This window comes from Gouania willdenowi, chromosome 19 (genome assembly GCF_900634775.1).
Source record: "Gouania willdenowi chromosome 19, fGouWil2.1, whole genome shotgun sequence".
Lineage (NCBI taxonomy): Eukaryota > Metazoa > Chordata > Actinopteri > Blenniiformes > Gobiesocidae > Gouania > Gouania willdenowi.
Window position 1 is genome coordinate 11,690,229 of NC_041062.1, and position 27,291 is coordinate 11,717,519.

The 27,291-nt window shown below is 39.6% G+C and overlaps 2 protein-coding genes and 1 long non-coding RNA gene across 3 annotated transcripts; 1 reads left to right on the forward strand and 2 right to left on the reverse strand.

Moving 5' to 3' along the window:
- Positions 1-1,512: 1,512 nt before the first annotated feature.
- LOC114481581 (uncharacterized) lies at positions 1,513-21,726 on the reverse strand. The gene is made up of 5 exons (XR_003676256.1): positions 21,553-21,726; positions 11,499-11,581; positions 10,329-10,626; positions 10,142-10,256; positions 1,513-2,460 (listed from the first exon to the last, which is right to left on the reverse strand). It is a non-coding gene; the product is annotated as an uncharacterized LOC114481581 (long non-coding RNA).
- Positions 17,341-20,361, forward strand: dlx4b (distal-less homeobox 4b). Its single transcript, XM_028476525.1, has 3 exons — positions 17,341-18,000; positions 18,663-18,856; positions 19,939-20,361. The coding sequence occupies exons 1-3, from the start codon at positions 17,673-17,675 to the stop codon at positions 20,191-20,193; spliced, it is 777 nt and encodes a 258-aa protein (XP_028332326.1). The 5' UTR covers positions 17,341-17,672; the 3' UTR covers positions 20,194-20,361.
- A 2,620-nt stretch (positions 21,727-24,346) lies between the features above and the next one.
- dlx3b (distal-less homeobox 3b) lies at positions 24,347-26,833 on the reverse strand. The gene is made up of 3 exons (XM_028476524.1): positions 26,262-26,833; positions 25,411-25,595; positions 24,347-25,150 (listed from the first exon to the last, which is right to left on the reverse strand). The coding sequence occupies exons 1-3, from the start codon at positions 26,602-26,604 to the stop codon at positions 24,839-24,841; spliced, it is 840 nt and encodes a 279-aa protein (XP_028332325.1). The 5' UTR covers positions 26,605-26,833; the 3' UTR covers positions 24,347-24,838.
- Positions 26,834-27,291: the final 458 nt, after the last annotated feature.

Below are 27,291 nucleotides of genomic sequence, written 5' to 3' on the forward strand. Positions count from 1 at the left end.
CAAAATTTTGCTCCTCTGAATCACTATATTATCCTCCCTGACTCCCCTGCCGGGACGCCTGGTCTCATTCCTGCTCTCTCCTATCATGCAAAGCAATAAGCATCACGACCCGTGTTGTAAATAACGCAGCTGACTGCAGGCAACATCTCCAGACGCGTCAAAAGTACCTCCAACACACATTGTTATGTAGTTTGTTGTAAAAAATCAAAAAGTATATTAAAGATAATCACAACAAAAATATAAATACTGGGGTAAATCACAGAAAGATGATTGGAGGTAATGTCAAGCATGTTCCTAAATCGACTGTCAAATCCAGGCAAAAATGGCTGCTCCCCATTGGTTGTATTTCATGGAATAAAAATGTTCTGGAAAGTACTTTTTCGTATTTTTTGTTTTTATTTTTTTCTGAGTGTGCATGCTTTATTTTGTTTATTGGTAATACATAAAATACGACTGATGGTGTAAGCATGACTCGTACAGACACTCTTTAAGGTGCACATAAGTAACTTATCTTGTAACCTTTAGATGACAAATATAGAATAGATAATTCAATTTGATGTTATGTGAAAAATACTTGCACTTAATTTACTGTGTAGTTAGTCATTTATTTATTCATCGCATTGAGACAACAATGTCTCATCTTTTAAACAATTACATACATCATTTAAAACAAAGAACGTTTAACAGTTAGTACTGTATAAACCATTTTATTTTTATTTTGTGTTTGCACCAGCACAAAACATACCTACCAGAAACAGGCAACACATGACCCACGATAGCTATTCAGATACCTTTATATTCACCAAATGTGCATGACAGTTGAAGGTTTATTACACCCCATGCAGTTGCTCGTGTCTGTTTCGTCTGACCACAACATTTCCAATTGGATCTTTGGGGACGTGAGGAAATCAAGATAGAAAGAAAGTAAAGCCAATGTACCCTTAACCTGAAGACAGAGGGTTGTCTTGTAGCAGCATCTGGTAGCACTTTGTAATAATGGCTGCTAACTCTGGTTATCAGGACTGAGCGATGTGGATTACTCTTTTATCTCAGCGTTGGACTTCCAGACTTTGTGCCTTGTGGAAGCTTCGATGGTGGAAAAGGAACTTTTGGTTTCCTTAAATCATTCACCTGTTTTAAAAATCAATAACAGCTCAGCGTGTTGGAAACTTTTACATCATTTACTGTTGTTTGTCTTCTCAGTGTGTGCAACATAGTGTTACTTCATGGAGTTGAAGTAATCCTAAATGTGCTGTGCAGATGTGTAGTTGTATTAATTAAAACTCCACTGTTTGCTTCAAGACATTTTTGTTTGGCAAATGATGGACAACGTTTTCTTAATTTTTTTTTTTTACTATAGTTGGTTTATTTGATCATAAACTTGCAGTAAAAAAAAAAGTCCTCTTCAGTTTATAGTTACATGGAAAGAACGTGTTGGCAGAGAAAATGCTGCATCATTTTAAAAATGCATAAAGGTAGATTTTGCAGAACACATGCTGTGTGTGCGTCCGTGTGTGTGTGTATGTTGTAATGCTTTCTCTGTAGCCAGTGGGGCCCGTGTGATGTCAGCGGTTGGTGGCCCTTTGTTTGCCACCCAGACAGCTGTGGTCTGCCTCCAGGCCACCTGATGAACATCTCAGCACAACAAACACACCTGATGGAGCTCCCTGTGGCTGCTCGATCTCCCCCCCGGGAGTCTCTTTTAAAGCCAATACGTTGCCTTCACGTGGTGCTCCAAGGCCAACACAGAAGTCAAGGGAAACCAAGTTTGAAAGCAAAGCTAATAAAATCAATCACACTTTAATGTTTGGTAACAGTCTGGTGCCACTGAGCCTCTTTAATGAGGCTCCCTTCAGTTATTCATAAGGGAAGGCCCAGTAATGGAAAACTGCTGTGTTGCAGTTGCATTGGTTTCACATTTTTGAATGATAGCCAAACCAGCCAGGCATATAAACGCCTACAAGGTCCTTGCAGTACGGCATGAAACTCAAAACCTAAGAGTTTCAGACGTATTCCTTCTCCGAAAGGTTCTCCAGCTGGGATCAGCAGTTAGCTTCACGGGACACTCCCAGTTCCTGTAACACCTCCTAATCTTCCTGAGAAACCAAGGTGGGACTCCCGGGTCACTGTCCCTCAACATTCCACGCTTGGCAGGGGGTGAAGGTTTGGTTAAAATGGAAGGGCTGGGGAAAGCCTTGAGGTGAGCACAGGCATTGTATGTCGAGGGGAGGAAACCTAGTCCAGTTTGGCCTTTTGGTTTCGTAGGTTTTTTTGTCATTGTTGGTCAGACTTAATACAGCATTCCTTCTGGCACTGCTGTGGGTAGGCAGTGGAAAAAGGTGGCAGGAAGGGGGGAAGATGAGAAAACAAATGGATTTTTTCAGTTTTAAGGAAGACAATAGGTGGCTATTTCCTTCAGGCGTTCTGGCGTTTGGAGCCTTCGGGGCTTCGAGCAGGACTCTGCATGACAATGAAAGCAAAGAAGAAGAGGTAACGTGAGCAACCTGCAAAAACTTCACCTGAGAGGGTTATCAAACTCTTTATTCCTACCATCAACAATAAACTGTTGTCTATGCATGGTGTTTCTACCAAAACCTTCCACGTGCAACTTCTCCCTGCAGTTCAGATGTCCCTTTTCTAGTTTTCAAAACCAGTTTTCTAAATGATGCAGATATCTGCACTCTTTGACAATCCTACCTCAAAATGACCTCCTGGAAAACCAAAAATTCACAAGTTTGCCTGAAGTGACTGAAGGGGTCAACCTCTGGTCATTGGATGCTTTGCGTATCTTTTTGTCTCCCTTTTCTTTTTTGCTCTTGACGTGTTCTCCAATGGCAGATTCTCCCGGACAGCATCTCTGAACTGCTGTGCTCTTGTGAGGCCTCTTTGAGAACAGATCATAGATAGACTGAGGTTGTTTTACCTAAGGCCTTCTGTCACTTAAATATGGATGTGTTTGAAGTGCTAGTCCGTGCAAAGTCAACATGGCCAAGTAAACACACATAAGGATTTTCTGAATGCGAAGATATTTTTTTTGTCTGTTACAAACCACACACATGAAGATAAAACATTAAGCATACAACAGTTTTGATCATACTGTGTGTGGTGGGCTCTCAACACAGCGCACCACACACACAACCATTCTGTCCCACCACAGATCTTTCTCCAAGCCCGAAATCTCGCATGATCAAACAAGATCAAACGTGACTAAAAACTCCACTTAAAGTCGGAGTTCCTTGATAAAGTTGGGATAACTAAAATTATAGCGGTCAGCCATGCATGTCGGAGATATTTCGACATGCTGCCGCTGAACTCGGAGATTGGACTTTTCAACTCGGAAACGACGAGTTCCAAGTTTCCATGAACGCAGCAATACATGTTTCTCATTCAGCTCGCTTCTTGATTTGCTACATTCTGTTCCGCGTCGCAAATCACAGGTTCTTGAGTCGGGAGTCTTCGTCTCTTCCCAAACACAAAAGGTTACGATTACAAGTTTAATATTTACGACTCATTTTGGAGCCAATTATCGGGACAAATTCACTCTTAACACACCTCAGACCACAGGATAACCGTAAAGTATAATCTTATAAGACATAAAATAATTTGATGTTTGCCGTCTTTGGTCGGTAAGGGGGAAAAATCAGGACAAAAACAGTCTAATTATCTTTATGTGCATACCCCGCTTAATGAGGAAGAATGAAGAGTTATGTTAATCCACACATGCCACTTGTTTTTTTTGCTGTTTAAGGCCATACCAAAGATTCATGCCTCTGATAAGAGCATTAGGTCTTCAATAAAAAAAAACTTTTTTGGGTCAGACAAATTGGTGGAACATTTTGCTGGGAGCATTTCAACTCAGTTGCCATGCAAGAAGGGTTTTTCAAGGCAGACCCTTGGGAGGAGATTATGACTAATGAGGTTCAAGTTAACGTGACCAGTGGAGGCAGCTGGCAGGGCAGTTTTAAACTTTTATCGTGGGATCTCTGCATGGCCCAGACTGAGGGACAAACCCACAGGAAATACATCACAGCCGACGCCAGTGGAGTCTGCAATAAAATTAGCTACAACAGACTTAAAAAACTATCACAGGAATGTTATTTAAATGGTAATCAGATATTTCAAAACGATTTACCGTGAATGGAGTATTTTGCTGTTTCTGGATGCAGTTTTATATATATAGGAACAATAATATTAATATTTTTATATGATCTGAAAAAAGGAGGGGTGACACTGTGGCAGATGGTATTGTGGTTTTTCTGGTCTGCCGAGGCCCCGTATAGACACCTGTTCCTTTGGTCCTTTGTGTCCCCATTTTTGTTTGCGTGCTCATGTTATAACAAGACTTGCGTATTCACATGGGACACTGTTAGATTAAAAAAAAAAACATTACCTCTATGAAGTTTACATGTCATCTAGAAATATGATTCAGAATTAAGTATTGAATTAAGTCAATAATCTGTTTTCTTTGCGTTGTTTTTGTTTAGTAGCATTTTCTTTGGTCCCTTGTGTTCATTTTTTGTTTCCCCACCTAATGCTTCATTGTTGTCAAAGCTGGCAAACAAACATAAGCTATCAGTAATTGTTTTGTGGTCTCTGGGCCCAGAATCAATTATTATGAGTCCCTGGCAATAATAAATTTGGTTGATTTCAACACAAGCTCCCCAAAGGTATGTCATCAAGCCTAATTCACGCCCGGGGAGCTCCACTGACAGATGATTTATTCTCTGTTTTTAATGTTTGATCAAATAAAACATTAAAAGTAATTAGTGATTCTCATGGTTTTGCACAACATCCAGCTAACCCTGGGTCCTAGATTGCCCAAATCTAACTGTAAGACAAAGTTGTAGATTTCTCCTCGAACGAGTGATACGGTGAAAGCAGCAGGTGTGAGAATAATCAAACCCACTCAGTTTGTCGGCAACCCATTCAGCACTCTGCTTAAGCTGCTGTCCATTGTGTCCCGTTTGCTGAAGAGAAGCAGAGGAACAGGACAATTATGACATTATAGCTGGATGGCTGATCACCAGTCCCAGCTGGTGAGAAGCAGAAGGGAGGAATGGGCATCCAGAGAGCCATGTTTCCCACAGGAAAGCGATCCACCACATGGGCAGAGTCTGTGAGGCCGGGCGGGCGCCTCCATCGGGAGTAAAGGTGTAACCATTCGATCCAACTGTAATTTCATTTTCTTTATGGTTGTATTATATCTCACGTTGTGGTTAGGAAAATAGCTGCATCCTTAGATTACAGAAAATTGCAGCATAAGAAGCATATTTTCAAGGGCCATCCTTTGGTCTTATTCTTGCTTTATCCCAATTGCCTCTTTGACCAAAAACCTACATTTTATTTGAATAAACTCCATAAGCTTTGGGTGACATTTACTCTGAAACTCAACCTAACCACCCGACAGGCTGTTAAGTTTTCTCAAATTTGTAACAGATTGATTTGATGACTGGTAATTGGCAACGACAAGTGAGCAATGTATCAATGAAAACACAAAGGCTGTTAGATACCAAACTTTCCCCATCAGTAAAACACATAAAACTGATGAGCATAACGAGACTTTGACAAATGTATGCTTCAATTAAAACCAACTTTTCGTAAACTGGATGATAATATCTGTATTAAGATAGTAACAATGGGGATGAGCAGGTATACAAGGGGATAAAAACATAGTGTGGGCCTCATGGATCAATAAATCAAAAAGATGTAAAAGGCTGCAATTGCTGTTTGAAATTTGGTTTTGATTTTCAGTGTAGACACTAAAAAGTTTCGCGCATTGCATTGTGGGAGTATTTTTCCTTCATTCTTACCATAATTTATTGTGTTTGTTCACCAGACAGGGAGGACTCCATTTTGGTTCTAGTTTGTTCCAGGTTTTAACTATGACATCACCTCACTCCACGAGACTTTTGATTTCGATCGGATTCGTACACCACGAAAGTGTTGGGAAGTCTCTTCGTCAGTGTTTTTGGGGACAAATACAAGAAATCACAGTGAGAATGAAGTAAAAACATTTTCATGCAACTGTCTAAGGGACTCCACATCCCAAAATGCAATGCGCAAAACTTTTTCTACAATATCAACAAGAGACTTTACAGCAGAGATCAAAACAAAATTATCGGAGCCACAATTTTTAACCTTTTATATCTTTTTTTTGAGAAAATTATCTTCGACGTATTGATCTATCAGCTACACTGTCTTTATCTGATTTTTTCTTTTTAATTCGCTCCATCAACTTTATTTGTTTTGCCATCACTTGTCTGGAATATATTCAAAGTTTTTGTCTGAAATGCTGAATATGTTTTATAATACAAGTTTAGATATCACATCTGCTGCGTAAACCTATTCGCTCCTCCACTCCATCCAGATGTTTGTGCCTCACGCGTCAATGCTCTGTCCTCTAGGCCTAAACACTTTGACATCAAAAGCAGAGGTGTGTTGTTCCCGCTGCGCGTTAAGGAGAATGTCACGGGAGAATGACCTCACAAGAGGAAAGTCCAGCGGCCCCAGGACAATGTGGAGCCACCTGAGAGGAACATTCCTCTGTGGGCAAATGATCAAATGAGAAGATGTCATGTCTATCATCTCTACTCAGAGCCAGACTGGTCTCTGATGTGATTGGTGACCAGATGAGAAGATTGCAAACAAAAAGTGCTGATCAATCAAAAAACATAAAAGTTCTGCATGATGATTCCAGTGTTCTTTGGTTATGAGTTTTTGTGGCTTCTATCAAGATAAAAATGTATTTTGTTTTGCTAATTAAACCCATAACAAGCAAGGTTCTCGCCAGGAATTTTGCACAGCATCGGGGGATTGCGTGACGCGCGAGCGAGCGAGCACACACGCGCCACTGTCACAGAACATTTTGAAATGTAGAACTCTCTGAGGGCCAAATTTAGGTATTATATGGGACCTGCAGTAATATTTGAACAAACACAGATACACACACGCGGATGAAGCGCGTCGCCTGTATTAAATAGACAGTGCAGCTGATGTATGTATTTCTGGGTTATTCAAATTAAGAAAGAGAGTTAAAACAACCCATGCACGCCTGGAAATCCCTTTTGTCAACAATTATTACGACGGTACTGATTTAAAAAAAGGAAAAAAACAAAAGAAAATCCCCCCTATGTTGCTAAAAACTGAATGTAGGGGGCACCATCGCTCCTCAGGGGAACAAAATTACAACGTCGGGGGTCCCTACGCTCAACAACGCTGGCGAGAACCCTGACAAGCTATCTGGTAGATATTGTTTGGTTCAAGTACTCTCCTGTTATTGTGGATGTGTCGAACTGGTTTCGAACTGGATAGATGTCTCTGTCTGTAAAATCAGACAGAGACATCTATCTTGCAACAGTCCCAACAATTAAAGGTACAGCTTGTTCTACAGTAATGAAAATAGGAATCCAGTCATCAAGGTTCATCCTAAGTGTTGACGTCAGGGAGTTTTCAGTCCTCATTTAAGGGTGCCCTCTGCTCTGTCCAGTTGCATACCTGAACTGACGCGCTGAGTAATAAAGACCTCCTTTGATCTGCTGTCCCACCCAGAGGCTTCTCCATCCAAGTAGACAATACTCTAATTCATTACCAGACTTGCCTCTTCAAAGCTCAGCCACTGCGTGCCGAGAAACTCTAAACTCAGACCCCAAACATAACTTTTTAAACACCCACTCACCCCTTGGGCACTGAGGTTGCGGTAGGATGAGTCCACATAAGTCACGGTAGCCTGCACATATCCCCTCTTTAAGCCCTGCAGCACCACACCTATCCCCCTCAGGTGACAGGTGGATTATTGGATGTTGGTATTTCTACATTCTTGTGTATTGTTGAAAGCACGCCTGTCGAGTGTGGGAAAAAAACAAAACACTCATAGCGGCAACTATATTTGGATTGTTTGGTAATTGACTTACAATCGCTCTCTCTAATTTATCTCTTGTGTTTTCATAGTATCAAATGACACTAGTATCTGTTTGTTGCTGTTGTGTAATCTCCTGTTTTCTTCCCGAAGCATGGCTGGTGGGTCATTCAGCAAAACGTTGAGCCACTTGACTTAAGCATAAGTAGTTTGACTTGCTCATAAAACCATCAAAGTCACCCAGTAAACAGTTTGTTTTCTTTTAGATTCAGGACAGATGTTTTTAGAACAAAGGGAATGACAGAAATAGCAAAAATCCATTGGTTTCATTTTTGTTATAAAGTGGTTTTACACAACTGGATGAGCTGAGGAGATGATCAGCCCTGGAGTGGTACAAAGTTGGAAGCATCAGATAAACTTGCACATCTTTCATTTTTCTCCTTTTCTCCCTCCTCCTTTTTCCCCTCTTCGATGCTGTTTACCCACGACTCGCCAGGTCTGATGTCAGCTCACCGCACACATGGTCCCCGAGTGCGTGTACAGTTTCTGTTTTGACACCCGTTCCTAATTACTCATGTAAATGATTGATCACCTGGGCTTTGTAGGGGTAGCTACGGTGCAAGTCGCTGCTACACGACGACTCTGTGATTAAGTTAAAGTTCAGTATGATTCTGCTACATGGGACAGGAGGAAACTGATACCTGCAATGGCCCCAGAGCTGGTGGATTATGTTCTGAGCGCCCGACATTTGGACCAAACCTTCTTCCTATTAGCAGTCCTTGAGGAGCGGGTTGCAGGTGCGGCTAGATATCTATGGCTCTTTGTTTGGTCTAATCCCTCACAATCTAAACCAAGAATCACAGCCTACACCTCTGAGCTGATTCTGTGACACCTGAGGGGACTGGACAAAGAAAGCAGAACTCAGCTACTTTTGTGAAGCATGATTTGGCTAATTGATTTTGGAGTGGCCGGCCTGAAGTGCCTGGAGGGGGACAAGGCATTGAGTTGGATCGTGATGGATGATGAGGCTGCTTGTTGTATACAGCTAGACCTCGTTGAGTAGCTATACAGGTGGTAAAAATGAACCTGTTTCAACGAGAGCCTTGTCTTTTCCGGTACAAGATGCTAAATGCAAAATACAGATGTTTGAACAGAAATTATTAAGAAAATAAACAGTGGATGGAAGCCAGGAACCATGTAATGCTTTTACAGATGGGCTGAGAAAGTGTTTCTCCACTCTGCAAGGCAACAGCTGAGGGTTTGTCTACATTCTGACTCATGGTATGGAGCCAATCTGCGGGCCAGCAGGGTGTTAACCCCAATCTTCTCCTCTCTCGTCTCAGGCTGGCACATGGACTCCGCAGCTGCACTTCCCATTGATCTATACTGGACGGCTGGCTGGAGGGAGATAGATTGGAGGGGAAATGGCCTAATTGTGTGCACTCTCACAGCTGGAATGCAAATAGCCCTTCACCGATGGCCTGCACGGCGAGAAGGGTTTAGTCTTGAGAAACCATAGGCCAACTTATCCTGGGTATCAACTCCACCACCATGTCACATGTGTTGCTCTGTATTGTGTCATCATCTTTCAAAGTAATTCATTTTAATTTTGACCAAGCCAGTGTTTATTTTGAAAACCAATTTTGAATTAGTTTTAATCATAGTTTTTTTTATTTTTTTTCGTTTAAATGCCATTTAGTTGTATTAGTAATTTAGTCATTAGGATTATTTCAGTTATTGTCTACTTTTAGTCAACTAAATGACATTCAGTTGACAAATCTGTTACAGATATAGTCGACTAAAATATAGGAGTTTATGCATTTAAAAACAAAAAATCAGTGTAAATACACAGATTTAATGTGATCAAAGCTTCTTATATCAACAAATACACTCAGCTTACTTCCTATTGGATCCCGTACCAGCTTGTCCCGCCTTCCACGCAACAAAAGTAGTTCTGATTGGATTTCTTCTCATGAAAATTATAGTTTCATTTTTATTAGCTAACAAAAATATAAATATTCGTTCACATGTTTTTCTTTTTTTTTTATTAGTCATAGTCTCGTTAATGCCACCAAAGAAAATGTAGTCAAAAAACCCACGACGAACATTTTTAGTCAACAAAATGAACGCTGGACCAGGCTTAGAAACATTTCAAACTACTAACCCCTTTGATTGAAATACTGAAGGGAACAAGTCATGTTGAGTCAAGCTTTGGTCTGTGGTGGAAAAGCAGCTAATGGTGAGAGATGAAAGGGTTAAAGACTGGCGTGTGTGCATCCTGTCTACCTTTGATCTCTGTCTCAGGTAGCGCTTTTAGGGCCATCAATCTCGTCCACGAGCTGATGGGCGACTTCTCCTTCTGAGAACAGACTTGCTCAGACTGGGCCAGCCGCGTTCTACCCTGACAAAGCAGTGGCATAGCATGTCAGATATCTGCACTTATTCCACCACAGACCCCTCAATTTAGGTTTACCTTTGGCAGTGTCTCATGGTGCATTGTGGTTTTTCTTCATTGTTATAGTTGGAGTTATTAGTAGAATCCAACTGCAGATAAGGTCGGGGAGGGAGGAGAAGGCATGTTTGGTGAAGTTCAAAGATGTAACGAGCTGGTCTCTGAGGCTTTGATCTGTGATGTGATCTTTCTTGACAATCTGATGATCTGGAAGCACTGCCCCCTTCTGAATCCTTGAATCATCCTGACTCCAGTTGTCTAGCCCTCGAGTGACAATATTTCCCAATGAGCAGGCGTTCAGCTCCCCAACACTTAGATGCTGCTCAGAAAACATTTCTCATAAACTTCCTGTTATTGGTAAAGCTTTAGCACTTGTAAAAACATATATTGGTAAAATATTTGTTTAGTATCAGGCCAAAATTAATCGAGACCTAATAAAATATTGTGATTTGAAGGTAAATTTTACACTTTGACAATTAAAAATAAAAAAATAAAAAAATCTTAACTTTTCATATAAGATTTAGCAAATATGCTTGTACCTGCAATAATGAATGAGGTTCAAGTGGAATTTGTTTACCCAGTTTTCCCTTTTTTTATATTTATAGTCTCATTAAAGTTAAACAATAAAAGCAATTCTTAATGTTACTTTACATTATCTTTTATATTATATTATATTATATTATATTATATTATATTATATTATATTATATTATATTATATTATATTATATTATATTATATTACAAAGTGAATCAATGGTGAGAAAATGATAATAGCAGTGCACACATTCTTTTGTGCCAGTTTGTGATATATTTCTTTGGGATCTGCAGTCATTTGATAGGAAGCCTGGTGCAGGCAAGGTGCTGCTGTAGCCTTTGTGTCCTATTGTAGGTCACAATGGAACTTAACACTTGACAGAGCCGGGGCTTGTTTGTCACGAGCTGAATTTGATCCTGTCAACTTATTCGCATTGAAGAGCTCTGAAGAAAAGACTTTGACCTGCTGGCTGTGAAAGCTCCTATAGGGTCAAATATGAATTATCTATTAAAAACACATCTATGTATATTAAATGTCTAATGTGATTCATCTGTTTATTTATCTTGCTGATGCTGTTTCTCATGGGTTTTCAGAAATAATGCAGAATTGTCAGATATAAGAGGAAAAATTGTGTTTAGGCCTTGAGTCCTTTTACCTGGAGGTCCATCACTGTCCACGCGGAGCTTCATCGTCCATCTTCGTGGTTTTTAAATGATGCTTGTCGCAAACACTGTTGCCCTGCAAACCACAAAGAGGAATCATGTTACTTCAAGAGTGCGAAACTTCATATGGATAATCCGCAGACCTGGGAAACCGGTCTTTAACAGAATCCAGTGTCTCAACCTGGCAACCCCCCCCCCCCCCCCCCCCCAAAGCTGTGCGTTATTGTGTGTTGATTGTGTGTGCATATGTGTGTCTCCCTCAGGCACCTCATCGTCCAGTGTGTTTACATTTTCACCTCAGCCCTGGCATTTTTTATCCAGACCAGCCCATATTATCAGTGAACACATGTAGAAGCCGTTATTAAGTCAGTGATGCTCAATATTTGGTTCTTTATGTCTTAATTTGAATTATTATTCCTTCAGAAAACCTTTAAAGGGGGAAACTTTTTTTTTTTTTTACCCCTTTTTACCCATTTTCTATGACCATTTTGCAACTTCATTTGTCCAATTTTTGCACATTTTCAAAAAGTTCTGACACTTTTTTCAGACTTTAACTACCTTTTGCCAATAAATATCCCCTTTTGCCTATTTTTAATAATAATAATAATTTTAATAATAATGTTCTTCTTTAAAACATTTTTGGCCACTTTTCATCCAAATAAGTTTAACTTTTGCCCAATAAATACGACTTGTTTCCATTTTTCCTATACATTTTTCCACTTTTTGTACCACATTTTTGCCCTTTTCAATATTGTTTGCCAATTAAATCTACCCTTGACACATGCAACTAGATGGTTTCTCTTTATTTGCCCATTTTCTTTGCTTTTGGCCCATTTGAGTCACTTTTCACTCTTTTCTTGCCACCTTTTTGCTACTTCTGGACCATTTTTGGCCACCTGCTACCATGTCTACCTCCTCCACACGTTCGTCAAAGAAAATTAAAATTAAATTAAAAAAAATGTAAAAAGCGGATCGGACCAGCCCACTTATGCCAGATGGCCAGTTACCCTGTATCTGTCAGCTTATTGAAATCATAGCAGCTTTTTATTTCAAAATGTTCTTTGTGAAACATCTGCAGCTTTATTAAATCTGTCTTATTTTTACCACTTGCCACCGTTTTAGTTATTGGAGCACATTGACACCCTCCCTGTTTCTCTATAAAACTCTGCAAGAATGTATAATCATCAGATTCCTCCTGGGATGTCTCTGAGAAACTCGTACACACACACACACACACACACACACACACACACACACACACACACACACACACACACACACACACACACACACACACACACACACACACACACACACACACACACACACCTCAATCTTTTTGTTGTACCCACCTCTCCTGGCACTGAGGGCCAGATTTCATGTGGAAAAATATATTTCCCCCATGTTGAGTCTGGAATGTGTCTTGGGCAGAGATTTTGAGAGGACTGTGTGAAGAAGAAAAAAAAAACAAAAAAAAAAAACACACACACACACACAACAAAGTTGTAAACACCAAGGGCAGACAGAGACTGGCTTCTTTGTTCCAGATGTGGTTCTGGCAGCATGGTCTGAAACCCTGATGCTGAGAGCCGCCACAGAGCCGCTGCTGTCCATCCTGGATTCTATACTGGGTCCGCGCGCAAACACACGCGCACACATTACTGACCGTGCCCGCGTCTACGTGGGCGCACTCACGGACAGCGTGCGTAAAGTGCGCATTTATACCGCACACAGGACATGAATGTAGCCACAGGCACATGCGCTAAATTGTGCAAATCTGTTGCTGCAAATTTTCCATGTGTAAAGTTAATTTAGGCTGTTGTTTAATTACCTTAAGCCATAAACACAAATACATTTGAGCGTGTTTTCGTTATTCATAATTTATTGGTTAATAATGGTCGTTTTGTTCCAATTTCTGTCCTTTTATTTGCACCACCTCATATAACAATACATGTTAGAAAATTAATTATTTGATTTATAAAGGTCTAAAAGCAAATCACATTAACAACAAAAATATCGAGAGAAATCCTTAAATTGTTTTGCTAATATTAGAATAAATGTTGAAATTTAAAACATAACAAAAACAAATAAAAACGAATGTTTCAAAATATTACATTTATTTTTTAAATTTCTGTTGACCTTGCTATTTTCGGGGTTTGTTTTAGATACAGGCAGAAACAATAGTCCACTTATAGTTTCTGTATTTTTCTATGCTTAAAAAATATCAGAAATGCATTTGATAGCACAATTATAAGAGGTGGAAGAGGTTGTAAATTATTCTTCAGTGAATCTGCTGTTAATTCAACGTGCATTCATTTTATACACTATTCTATAGATTATATATGTGTATATATGAATATATAATTTATTTTTTTACTTTTAAACTTGTATTAAAGCAGCCTGAATTAGAAGAGGACATTTTCTCATTTAAAAAAACTCTAAGAAAGCCTTTATTTTATTGAAGAATTCAAATAAAGTATACTTTTTTTCTTTTTACAAAAATACTCTTTTAAAAAAGTGCATATTTATATAGTCCTGAACCTAACATAAGTATATAGCCTTCTTGTAATGTATTTACTGTATATATTGGCAATTTTGCACTTGTTGGCTAAGCCAGAAAACGTCTTACAAACTGAAACTCACACTTTACCACAGGCTGAAATAATGACAAGATCAGAATTCTTATGATAATAAGATGAGTAACCTATCTATTTAATCCTGTAAACCTTTGTGTAAACATCATATCAGAGTGGTTTTTGATCACGTGACACAGGTGAACTCCCAGCAGAACACAAACATGGCTGCACTTGAGGAATGAGACTGAGATATGAGTGTTCCTTTGTGATGACGCCGGAGGGAGAGATTAAACCGTTCATCCTGTTTATCCCCAGGCACAGAACAGTCATAGAAAAATTTAAATCCTATTGTTTACCTCGATTTTGTGTTGATGCTAAAAAAAAAAAACAAGCTTTGAAACACAGCCTGATTGTAGTGAAAGTTCCACTGAGTTTGTTTATAAATCACCTGGTCGTGCCAATAACTTATCCTTTTCTTTTTTTTTTTTTTTTTTTTTACCTTATCTGCAAATGCTGTCAAAGATTAAAACTATACATGTAGTTTACAATCTTTTCAAAAACAGCAATGCATGTTTTATTATTGCAAATAAGTAAATGAATTTTGGGACCATAACCAGCCTTCCATAAGGAATAAGAAACACTTTATTAAAGGAAGATTATAAAAAGAGAGGGCAGTGTTACACCTATAGGGGAACGGGAACAGGGAAGAGGGAGTCAGGGTAGGACAATGGAAGGGGTGCGGAAAAGTCGGCTACTTTAAGGTTGGAGTGCAATGTGATGTTATAGTTCTGCATATTGTGTTGCGTTATCCCTCAAGCCAATAACTTGCCAAGATATGACAGTTTTTTTTATGTACTCAATCAAATTCAAATTAATTAAATGTGAACGATATAAAGTTATGAGTGTTTTCTCAGAGATGATTTATTTGCAGTTTGAAGATGTTTTACGTTCCAATGTCGTGCCGAACATGCAGACGTGGCTCTTTAGCTCCTGTCTGTTAAACTGTGCTGAGCTGAATGCGTCCTTGCATCCGCTCAGGGGGCCGAGGACTGTCAGTCTGAGAGCAGAGAGAACCTCATGCTGTGCCTGAGCAACAGAGGCTCGCTTGTACAACATGACGTGACAGTGGAGAAGATCACAGCCTTGGCAGTTGCCGGGGGAATGTGCCTTTGGTTTTTGTACACAAAGAAGGCTGTCACTCCGCGTCAGAGCTGCATGATGGACGAACTTGGTGTGTGTGTGTGCGTGTGTGTGTGCGTGTGTGTGTGTGTGACACACCTCTGCAGATGAGTGCTATACTGTGTAACAAACTAGACGCCAGAAAGTCTGAGGTGCATTCAGATGGATGACTACTTTTACCATCATAATGGTTTTTTTGTTTTTTTTTTGCATTAATTGAATCACAGTAAAGACACGTCCCTGCCCTATAACTGCAGGGCTCACCTTTGTTCTTCACCAGTATTACACACATAATTACAAGCCTTTAAGAGCCTCCTCACCTCACTTTCTCCTGTCTTTTTTTTTTTTGGCTGTGTGAGTGTCTCCGACCCCACACCTCTGACACTCACACCTCCAAACATTAATGCTGTTCATAGACATTTAAAGTTGTACATGTTTTATTGCTTCATTTGTCAAAAAGCTTGTGATTTATTATCCCAAATATTGATTTTCTTGATAAAACATGTATCTCACAAACTCTCATATATATAAAGCACCTTAAAGTAACACAGCACACAGGAATTCTCCACTATAAACGTGATGATTATGAAATTGCCTTTGTTTCAGCATCCCTGACTGATTTTTTTTAATTTTTTTTATTAGAGTGATGATAATTTGTGGCTTTGTTCATGGCTGACTGTTTCGCTGAGGCTTGTGGGAGAATTGGGAGGCAGTCCAGGCCTGCAGCGGGCCTTTAATGCCACTGGATTCCCAGTAGTTACAGACAGGGTAGGACATGACCAAAATGATGGGGTTGGACAGCAGCTCTGCATACGTTCAATCCTCCGAATGCTCTGTTTATCATTTCTCGTGCAGCATGGACAGCCTGAGATCTGTTTGAGAAGGAAAGTGAAATGTGTAGGAAAACTGCAGCTCCATCATTAATCAGCAGATTTCTGTTCTTCTGAATCAACTCTGGTCACAACAACAGTCATATTGAGCAATTGGCTGACTCGGCATTTTTTTTTCTAAAGTCAATACCTTATCATGGCAGTTTTGTTTTGTTTTGTTTTTAAATGTGACCTTTAGTATAAATTGAAGAGTTTATGTGTTTTAATTTGACCTGAAACTAAAACCAAGAACATTTGCTTATTGGGCTTTTTTTAAACACAAGGCAAGGCACAATTTGGATAGTGAGAATATAGAAATGGTATAGTCACATAATTAACAAGGTGACAAATAGATTTATTGAACTGTACAGATCATTTTGCATCTAAATATTTTAAGAACATTACACCAAATGCAGAATCTACAAAACCTTTGGATTTAGTTTAATCATGATCTTTTCTTATTTGTTTTATTTTTATTTAAATGCAAATATTATCTGTTAGATCTTATTTATTTTTGGTTTAATACATGTTACAGCTTTGATTTCAATTGGTTACATTTACGTTAGTATATAATTGTTTTTCAAAACAAAACAAAAATGTTAATGTAACCATTACCAGTAATTTGGAGTACATTTTCTAAAAAAAAAAAAAACAATTCCGAGATTTAGGATCCTTGACATAAATTCATTAATAAATTTGTTGGTTATACAATTCTAGTAGAACGAGTATACATGTGAGGGTTAAAGATTAGTTAGCAACAACTATTAGAATAGAATAGAATAGAATAGAATAGAATAGAATAGAATAGAGTTTATTGCAGTATAAGTTACAAAGATCAGGTACAATAGAATTATTGTGCATGTCCCAGAATCAGATTGATCAAAATAAATATTATTAATATTTGGAGCATCAAGTGAGAGTTAAACTTCTTGTGATCAATATAAATTATATTATAAAAAACTTTCATTTTAATTCCATTAAGGAAAATATAATAATATTTTATATATTCCCTGTCAATAAAGTAGAAATAAAATCATCCCCATATCCCATCTAAGCATTTTATTTTGAAAGGTTTGAAGAGGCCAATTAGAATATCATTGATAATCGTCATGTTTTATTGTGATTGTTTTTGTAATGAATTAGTTTTGAAAATGGTTTATGATGATCAGTTTATGATGTGTGCACAGGCTGTGCCCGCTGGCCGTCCTGCAGCACATGTTAATGAAGCTTAAAGCTGGAGCTGTGGTGACAGAGGGCTGCTGAGGACCAATCAGAGGGCGCACAGATGATGGGAGGCAGTGTGTTTGAGCCTCTGAAGGCAGGAGGTGTTTGAACAACCGTGTCAGCTCCGCTTGCTGATGTAAAGAAGGGTCCCGTTGGCTTTTATTTGACGTTGACGCGCAAAGCTTGGTGAACATGCGCCCCGTAACGCATCACTGCAGGGAGGCTTTTCTCACCCACACCACGGCGGCTGACCGAAGTGTTTTCATCGCTGAACGACGGAACTCATGAAACCCGGGTTTATGGACTCGTGAATTAGCTAATGATGTCTGTTGGGTTCATGTCTGACTCTCTGAGTGGTTCCGATCCATCCAAATCGGCCTTTTTAGAGTTTGCTCACGGACATCCGGTGCACCAGCAGCAGCACTCCCCCGGACTCTCCCACATATATCCCGTACACGGCTTCCACGCTGCCGGGCACTCCCAGCACGATAGCGCCTTTCCTGGCAACGCGTATGGACGCCCTCTGAGCTACGCGTACCCGGGATCGGTGAACACGCACCCCGGGTCCACCTACACGTCCTCGTACCACCAACACAACAATCACAGCAGCAGCAACAATCCTGCCCACAGCAGATTAGAGCAGACAGGTATGTGACAAAGGCAAATGGAGCGCGACTAAACTGCTGTGTTTGAAGTTGTTTTTGTTGTGCCTGTGCGTAATTACGCACATGACGCAATGTGTTTGTAAACGAATCACCATAAATATCACTGTATTGTTTTTGTGTAAGAAAGTATCTGGAATGCAAGGGTGCTCTCTATACCTATCATCAATGGAATTAGTAGAAATAATTCATCACGTGTGTTAATCAAAGAATAAAAATGAGGTCATAAATATTGGTGACTAATATTTTATGTGTTAACATGTATTTATCGCCCTTGTACTAGGTTAGTCTACATTTAACGTGTTGTTTTAAGTTGATTCAACAGTTTTGACAGATTGCATGCATGTGTGAATTTATTACAAACTAATAAATGAGAGAATAAAATAACTAAATCTGCTTCAAATATTTAGCATTTCAAGCATATTGTGAACAGTTTCAGGATCGATGGCTTTTATATCCCTTTGGTATTAACTTGTGAAAACATATTTGTGCAATGTCAACATTTCAGGACTTGGTGTTTGGAAAAGGATCAATTTATTTAAAGGGAAAGTCTGTTCAAATATGTGTTTCTCTGCATTGGTGTTGTGCTTGTAGACACATCTGTCATTCAAAAGTGAAACACGGTTTTCTATCATGTCTGTCACCAGATCGAGACCAGTCCACTGTGCTTGAAAACAGGGACATCCGTCTGAATGGCAAAGGGAAGAAAATCCGGAAGCCTCGGACCATTTACTCCAGTCTGCAGCTGCAGGCTCTGCACCAGCGCTTCCAGCAAACCCAGTACCTGGCCTTACCTGAGCGGGCCGACCTGGCGGCCAAACTGGGACTCACTCAGACTCAGGTGGGCCTTTGGGATCATGCAGCTCCCCTGAACCAATGGGCTCACTCACATCATCATACATTATATAGTCAACATCGATCTATTATTTTTTGTCTTAGTGCATTGTCTACAAATATTAGTCATGCAATATTTAGGATAGATGATGTCATACTCAGTAGGCTGACTTTTTTATTATTATTATTATTATCATGATCCAAGAAAATACAGCAGTCAGTCGTAAAATACTTGAGAGTTGTTGCCTCCTGTTTGCAGTATTATGGAGGATCACAGTGATTGTGCGATCAGAATGAAAAGCAAATTTGTGACCAAATCCTTTAATGCGCACTTGTTTGACTCTATCCATGTTTTGAGGCTGTTCTCCTTTGTATAGAGAGCTCTCTGTGGGCACCGCACAAATGATCAAAAGACTAAAACAAATTAATTAAATAAAAAATAATAATACTAGGTTCAATACTTTTTTTTTGTAGCTGTTTTTTAAAAAAAAAATTTTTACGAGTAATAATAATAATAATGATAATAATAATGATAATAATAATAATAATAATTGCTTGTGTAATATTGTTCTGCAAATTATGCATCCATAACCGTTCATTAATTCCGAGTGCATGAACACACAGGTGTCATGTGCTGACGGGACATGTAAAGTTAAATTTAACTTTTATATATTAAAAAAATAAATAAAAATACGCACTGAGAATTTTATTTTAATAAATAAACGACGAAACAGATCAATTAGAACCAATTTGATCTCATCTATTCGTTCAACCTGCCATTTTAGGTTGATTTAATATCGTTGCTTATATAAACACTTAAAATACCTGATTTTACTGCGGCCTTGCCAAAGCCTCCGCCTCGGCTCCATGTTCACGCTTTACTGGACTTATTAGAGCGAACAAAAGCAGGGATCAGTGCTGATGGTTTACAGCAGCTCAGGCATCAATCTTGATTCCTGACAACGAGCCTGGGATTTATAAAAACAACAAAACATATCTTTTGATTTGTCGCAAGGATCCAGTGTAATATTTCAATAAGAATGTAGCCTAAATCTAAAATGTATGTCTATTTACTCCCTTTTATTTCAGGTGAAAATATGGTTTCAGAATAAACGCTCCAAGTACAAAAAGATCATGAAGCATGGCAGCGGGTCAGAGGGAGAACATCTCCACAGCTCCAACCCCATCTCCCCCTGCTCACCCGCGCTGCCCCAGCTCTGGGAGGTCTCCATGGCCAACAAAGGGACCCCGGCGCACCCAAACAATTACATAAACACTTTCGGCCACTGGTATCCGAACCACCACCATCACCAGGACTCCATCCCCAGGCCTCAGATGATGTGAGGAGGAGACGCACTGGGATTGCTGCTGGTTTCCATGTCTGACCTGGGCTGATCGTGCGCAATGATAATGTCCTCGTGTGCGTTTTAAGTACATTTTTCAAGATTCATTTTCACCTCCTCAGTTTAAAGGACTTGAAATATGGACCGCGTGTGTGTGTGTGTGTGTGTGTGTGTGTGTGTGTGTGTGTGTGTGTGTGTGTGTGTGTGCGTATTTGTGTGTGAGTGTGTGTGTGTATTCGTGTATGTGTGTGTGTGTGTGTGTGTTGATAGTTAAACTAGTTGAATTGTTTCATTTAACGAGTAAAATCTATAAGAACAAATCTCAAACTGCTCTGATTTTTTTTTAATAGTGGAAATGCAGCAGATTATCGACACACGTCAAGGATGAATGAACACACAATCCACGGTCACGCACACGCACGAGATTAGGAAACAAACACAAGCTTTTCAATCCCTTTTTTTTTTTTTTTTTTAATGTTTAATTAAATGCTGTTTCTATTGACTTCGCCGATCCATGGATTACATTATAAGCTCATTTTAAACTGTTAATGGATTTTTCCAATATTGTAACAAATTATAAATTCTACAGGAAACAAATGCCATAAACTTGGAGAAAAGACCATTTTCTGCTCTTTTCGGGGACTCTATATGTCTCTTCTATTTAGACAGGTAATATTAACATGTGTCATGGCATATTTTTTTTTTAAGAAAAATGGATGGTTTATTTCTTTCTCTAAAGGCCCTTTTAAACGTAGCTTATATTTTATCTTTAAAAAACAATCGCTACGTGTTGTGACGTCTAACAACAGCAGACCGAAGGACACTGAATTACTACATTTACAGTAATTTTCTTGATCATTTTTGCGAAAGGCGTGACTCAATCTTAGGCCAGAGTCACTCTTGGTTAAATTGAAAGCTGTACTAAATAATTGAGGTGTAAAAACAATGTTGAACACGGTGACTCTTCATCTATATCTCATTCGTCATCCCACTGTCTTGTTGTAAACCATTTGATATAATTTGCCTGATGTCACACCCAAGGCGTATAACAAATAATTCATGTCGCTTCTTGGAAAGTGTATGTTTTATCTCTTTAGTAATACCTACAGTAAATAGTCTTTTTTTTGTGTGTGTGTATTTCAAATATGAAGTCATTTTAAAAGGGCTCGGAAGTCGCTAACTATTGCTAAATAAATTGCACAAAGGTTGATTAATTGAAAATTCAGCTCCAAAGATTCTGTTAAATTACAATTTTTCAAACTGGAATACACTTTCAAAGTGGAATCGCTCCTACTTGCAGTCTTCACCACATCATCCAATCCAACACTCATCCATCCAGTCTTCGTCACAGCGCTCTTACCTGAAGTGCAGCCTTGTTCAGGAGCTCCAAAGCCTCCAGTGGTGTCTCCACGAAGAACAAAGCCACATCACAACCCAGTGTTTTCACTCCTCCATGCTGATTTTCTCACATAACGACAAGCATTGTGTTACAATAACATCGCCTTCTTTATATATGTGTATACACCCTCATGCCCTTTCCCTCTTTCCTAATGATTATGTGCCTTGTTAAACATGCGGGGCCTTTGCTGAACCAAGTGACGGGGCATCAGGGAAAATTATAGGCAATTTTACATCTTCAGATTGGAATAATGGCTTGTGGTGTTGGACGGAGAAGAGTGGGACCTTTCAAACACGGACCAATTATCATGCAGGCAGATTGAAGGGGAAGTAAAATAGGCTGCACTGGTAACAGACATGCTATAAGAGGAGAGAATGGAAGGCAGGGCGATGGGTTGAAGGGTGATGATCATGAAGGTCTGACTGTATCAATGATGTGGCTGATCAGATACAAGGTGTCTGATGGGTTTTAATTGCAGGGTAGCAATAAGAGGGAAATAACTTGTTATTAAATCTGCATTGCTTTGCATGGAGCAATGGCATGGCGTGATTATTGTTATTAGCGTGACGTCAAGGTTAATTGTGAGCAGCTTCTCTGTTGGGGGGAGTGAATTTTTTTTCTCTACTTTGATGCCATACTCTTCAAAGAGAGTCACACTCTTGGTGAGTAGAATCAAACCAAGACCAAAAAATGCGTGAAGGAGTAAGAACTAGTGCAAAGCCTCCCATCACCAGGCTTTACCGGGTTATGGTGAAGTCCATGAGTCCATCCTTGCCTTTAGCCTCAGGTCAACCAGGGTTCACAAGTCCACAGCTGTCAAGATGCTTTTCTGCCTTCATTTCATCCCAGTTCACAGCAAAATGGCGAGCATGAGTGATCCTAATGCTGCTGAGGCCCATGCATCCCAGAGCTGGGGCAAAGTGTTGGGCAGCTGCTGCTGGTCTTATAGATACATTTCTTTCGTTGTACCCCAGAGACAAGTGCTGACACTGCACTGTTGATTGTTGCAGGGGAAAAAAGGCAACCAGCGTTATTTAGGGTGCTGTGATGTCGAGCCATGCAGGATCACATTCAAGTTCAACAGTTCAAAGCATCCACCTCTACAGCTATGCACTGAATGTTCAGGGATGGCACATTATACATATGTATATATGGACACGTCTGACAGCCCACACACATTAATGCAGTTTGAAGTGAACGCTTGTTTGTCTTCGGCACAAGTGTTCCCTCTGATATCCACGCTGCTGAGGGCCACACATGGTGAGGGAGCCTCTACAGTGAGGCCGCATGCACTTGATGAGATTTCATTGATATTAAAAGGCAATAGTAATTACGCCGCCTTTGTCAAATCAGCACAGTGCCCTGATGTGATGACGGATGCCCAGGACAACTGGTGTTGAGTTCAGAGTTATGAGCCAAGAACATGAATGAGGGAAAAGTATTAGTGGCTCTACATGGTCAACGTTGGAGGAAGAGAGAATGCGGAGGAACATTTTGATTTTTTAAAACCTTTAAATTCCTTTAAGGAAAAAAATATAATTATATTTGATCACATGCAGATTCTAAACAATCCTGAATAAATAACACGATTGCTTATATTACATGTTGTAACACCAGAGCTCAATCTTTTTGGCAAAGTAATTGTTCGTGCGTGTTTTGCAATATCAATTGTTTTCGTTGTGGCTTTAGTCTGTTTTTCTTATTTAATCGTAAAAAGGTAACATATTCCAACCATCTTCTGTCTCTCCCTAAAAGATGGACAGAAGCCAATTTGGAAATTGCTGACCAAAATGTAGAATTATGACACATTATCTTATAATCAACCTCACTTTAGGAAGTCATGGGAATTTAATTATGATTCAAATGAAAACAGACCATCATAGCTGCTCAATAAGGCTCAGTCTCAGCTTTAGCTCTGCATTCACTATATAATTTATCGTAGTCGTAGCTTTGGTGGTCCATGCGGATAAAATCATCATTAGCAGTTTCTCTAATATCAAACGTTTCTGAATATTTATTGATGATGCTACACATCTGCTCTCATTGTTCAGAGTTTGTTGTGGAAATGAGAAGTTTGTTTTTTCTTTAGAGTATTATGTATGGCTGTCACAGCAGTAATTAATACAGTGGTTGGATGCACGGCCAGCAAAACATCTGCCTCTCTGTTTCAAATACAAGGAAAGTGTTTTTTTCTCCGCTCGCATGTGATATTTGGCACCTTCACTGTTGTTCAAATTGTGCATGTGCACGCATGCAGGAGATGGAGATCCCCCCTCAGGGCTAAACTCCCGCACCCCATCCATGCACCCGCTGCCACAAGTTTTTCCCTGGAGAAATATTTCTTTTTTTTATTAAAAACATGTCTGCACCAAAAATAACACCAGGATGTTAATAATCTAAAGTTATAGGGGTGATAACCAATCTGAATCCCTTGGATCGCGTTTCTTCATTTAATTTTTTTTAATTTTGCAAATTTTGTGTTATTTTACAACTGACATTTTCCTATTTATATCACATTTTAATTTCCCACGCCACTATATTTTTCTGGAGGATAAATTGATGTAGACACTCAACGTGTAATTAAGACCTTTATTTATTTGACAGAAGGCAACAAGTGAAATAATAGCAGTAAATTTAAAAAAAAAAAAAGTATTTGAAAGCACCACGGTGCAGTCTCTGTTTCCAACAACATCATCATCATCATCATCATCATCATCATCATAGTGGTTCTGCATATAAACACATATTTACAGCCTTCTACATTTTGTACAAATCCTTATAAATATGACCTGAGGTTTTTTTTTTTTTTTTTTTCTTTCCTTTTTGCTGAGCACGCTTTACACATGATTTAATAGGATGGACACCATTTTGTCATTGTTGGTTGGTGTGTAAGCAATGTGTGTGAAAAGTTGCATATTCGTTTACAAAAGAAGTTACAGACATACAACAAAACAAAAAAAGCGATAAATAATTTAAAAAAAACACACACGCCAAGAGTCCGTTAAATGTTCTGCAACAAGTGATCAGAAATCCCTATTGTGCTTTGAAGAAGGAAACCAGCTGTGGAACATCTGGGGTCATCCAAAAACCAAAAAAAAAAAAAAAAAAAAAAAAAAGCAATGTGTCATCTCAGGTCTTCTCCAAGTCCAGTCATCGTTTGCTCCTCAGAGTCTTTAGACGAAGACTTGCTCCAAGGAGTATAAAAATAAAAATAAAAAATAAAAAATGTGCTCAAAGAGTCACAGAGTTAATAAACAGCTCCCACGCTCTGCTGTGGGACTGGGTGGTGCACGGTGCCCGGGTGCTGTAGGTGTGAACTCTGCTGGTACCAGTGGTTGTTGTAGTCCTCCAGGTACGGCGGTGATGAGCTGTGCGTCGGCTGCACCGGAGCTCTGCTGATGGGGGGGTTCTGAGGGCCGCTGTTCTCCCACACTGCGGGGGAGGGCGGAGAGTTGCAGGCCATGGAGTCGCTGGCGTTGGGACTGTGCTCAAGGGGAACCTCGCCGTTTTTGTACAGCTTCTTGAACTTTGATCTCCGGTTTTGGAACCAAATCTTAACCTGAGAATAAGAAATCACAGTAAAATAAACAATCACGCCCCTCAAAACTATTATAAATTAAAGAGCATTATAATACTCTAGTTTTATTCAAAGAAGATATTATTATTTGTTGTTGATTTAGTTATTCCTTGGTGATGCGCTGTGCGTAATTACGCACTAAAGTGCATTTTTGGAGCAACATATTTGCTATATTGAAGAGGCTTGGTTTCTTTAACTTTACAGTTAGTGGATGTTTTAGTTTGGTAGTGTGAGAGGCATACCTGTGTCTGGGTGAGGCCGAGCTGGGCCGCCAGCTCAGCCCGCTCCGGCAGAGCCAAGTACTGCGCCTTCTGGAAACGCCTCTGCAGGGCAGCGAGCTGATAGCTGGAGTAAATGGTTCTTGGCTTACGAATCTTCTTTGGTTTTCCGTTCACCATGCGGACCTCTGGCTCGGGCTCTTCTTTTACTGTAGAAAAACACATACATTTTATACATTAAAACTCTCAGGGTTACAATATTCAACGTTTAAAAAAAACATACAAAAATTAAAAACATCCGGCGCGTTTTTTGTTTTTGTTTTTAGAAAATATAAAACATAAAATGTCTTTTAGTAATTATAAAAAGAATGCTTTTATCCAGAAAAAACATTACATTATACAATTTGAAGATTAGCTTAAGTTTAAAATTTCTTCCAACATTTTTAGAGCCTCTAAAAACACATTGAAATCAGGTCAAATGTGTTGCCAAAGTGGCCAGTTTACAAACCCACAACATTTGTTATGAAACTGAAGAATGGAAATAAAGGTTTTTTTCTATTCCATTTTTTTTTCTTTAAAAAAAATTGTTAAATGGAAAAATCTTCAGAGCAAGAGTTTGAATTTTACTCACTCCCGTGAAACATACATTTAAGCCAATTTAAGACAATCTGAACTATACTCTATAAATGTTACTTTAATGTAAAATATCTCCCAAACTGAATTAAAAGAATAAAGAAAATTACGAAAATGATGCAACGCGAAATGTAAAAGACGCCTTCAGTTCATTCACTACTCAATGAGGAGGAAAATTCATATTTTGCAGACAAAATTCACCCCTAAACATTAAATAAAAATGTGATAAAATCATTATTCACCTGAGCTCGGCGGTGAGGCCTGTAGGTGGTCTCTGTTGTAATGTCCGTACTGTCTGTAGCTGTTAGAGTAGGGGTATTCAGATTTGGTCGCGTAAGCTCCAGTTGCTCCCATCCCGTTCAGGTTAAACTGGTGGTGGTAAGAGTTCATCTGCTGTCCGTACGTCTGACCCTGGTAATATTCGTGGTGGCCGTGGGCCGTCTGCCCGCTGTAGTAGCCCATGTCCGTCACGGAGGACTCGGGCAGGGTTGGAGAGTCCTTGGAGTTCGGGTGGCAGCTCATAGATCCAGGAAGATCAGTCAAAATACTCGCCATCTTCTTCTCATAAGTCTGTCCTGTGCTCATGGTGGAAAATCAGTCTTTAGGGATAAAATAAAGTGCACGATTTGAGGAATGAGCCCAAATCAACGAAGTTGGAGTGTGCGCCTTTACGCACGGGGTTCTGGTGAGCCTACAGTCCTGTGAGAGCCCTCCAGCAGTAGAAACTTGGTTGTGGCATGGATCAGCGCTGTGTCACAGAGTTATAGAGAGCTGGGCAGGATGCTGGCTCCTCATTGGCTGCGTCCTGTCTGCGCTCCGGGCTCAGCAGCAGTGGTTAAACCCACCCAGCCTTCCGCCTGCAGCGCCTGCCCAGCCACTGTCTGTTCTCTACCTGTTCATCTGCAGATCCTCAGGCCTTTAAGGACTCACTGTTCAAACTCAGGTGCAGATTTGTGTTGTTCGACATGCATCACCTCCATGCTGCGTTAATGTTCTAGCACAATAGTGCAGCCAGAACCTTAAGCCATCAGCCAGACCATCTCCTTAATGTTTTTATGTCATGTTTTCTTAAGCGGCGCCACAGATCACACTTAACTTTGCATGTTAAAGAGCTGCCAGCCAACCTCCTGTGGAGACCTTTTGTTTTGGATATTGATGATGTGCTGTGAACTCTGCCTTTGAAAAAGGTCAATTAATTTACCACTGAAATATATGATATATTTATTGGAAAGATAAACTTTGTAATTGTTTATTTAGAAGATCATTTATACA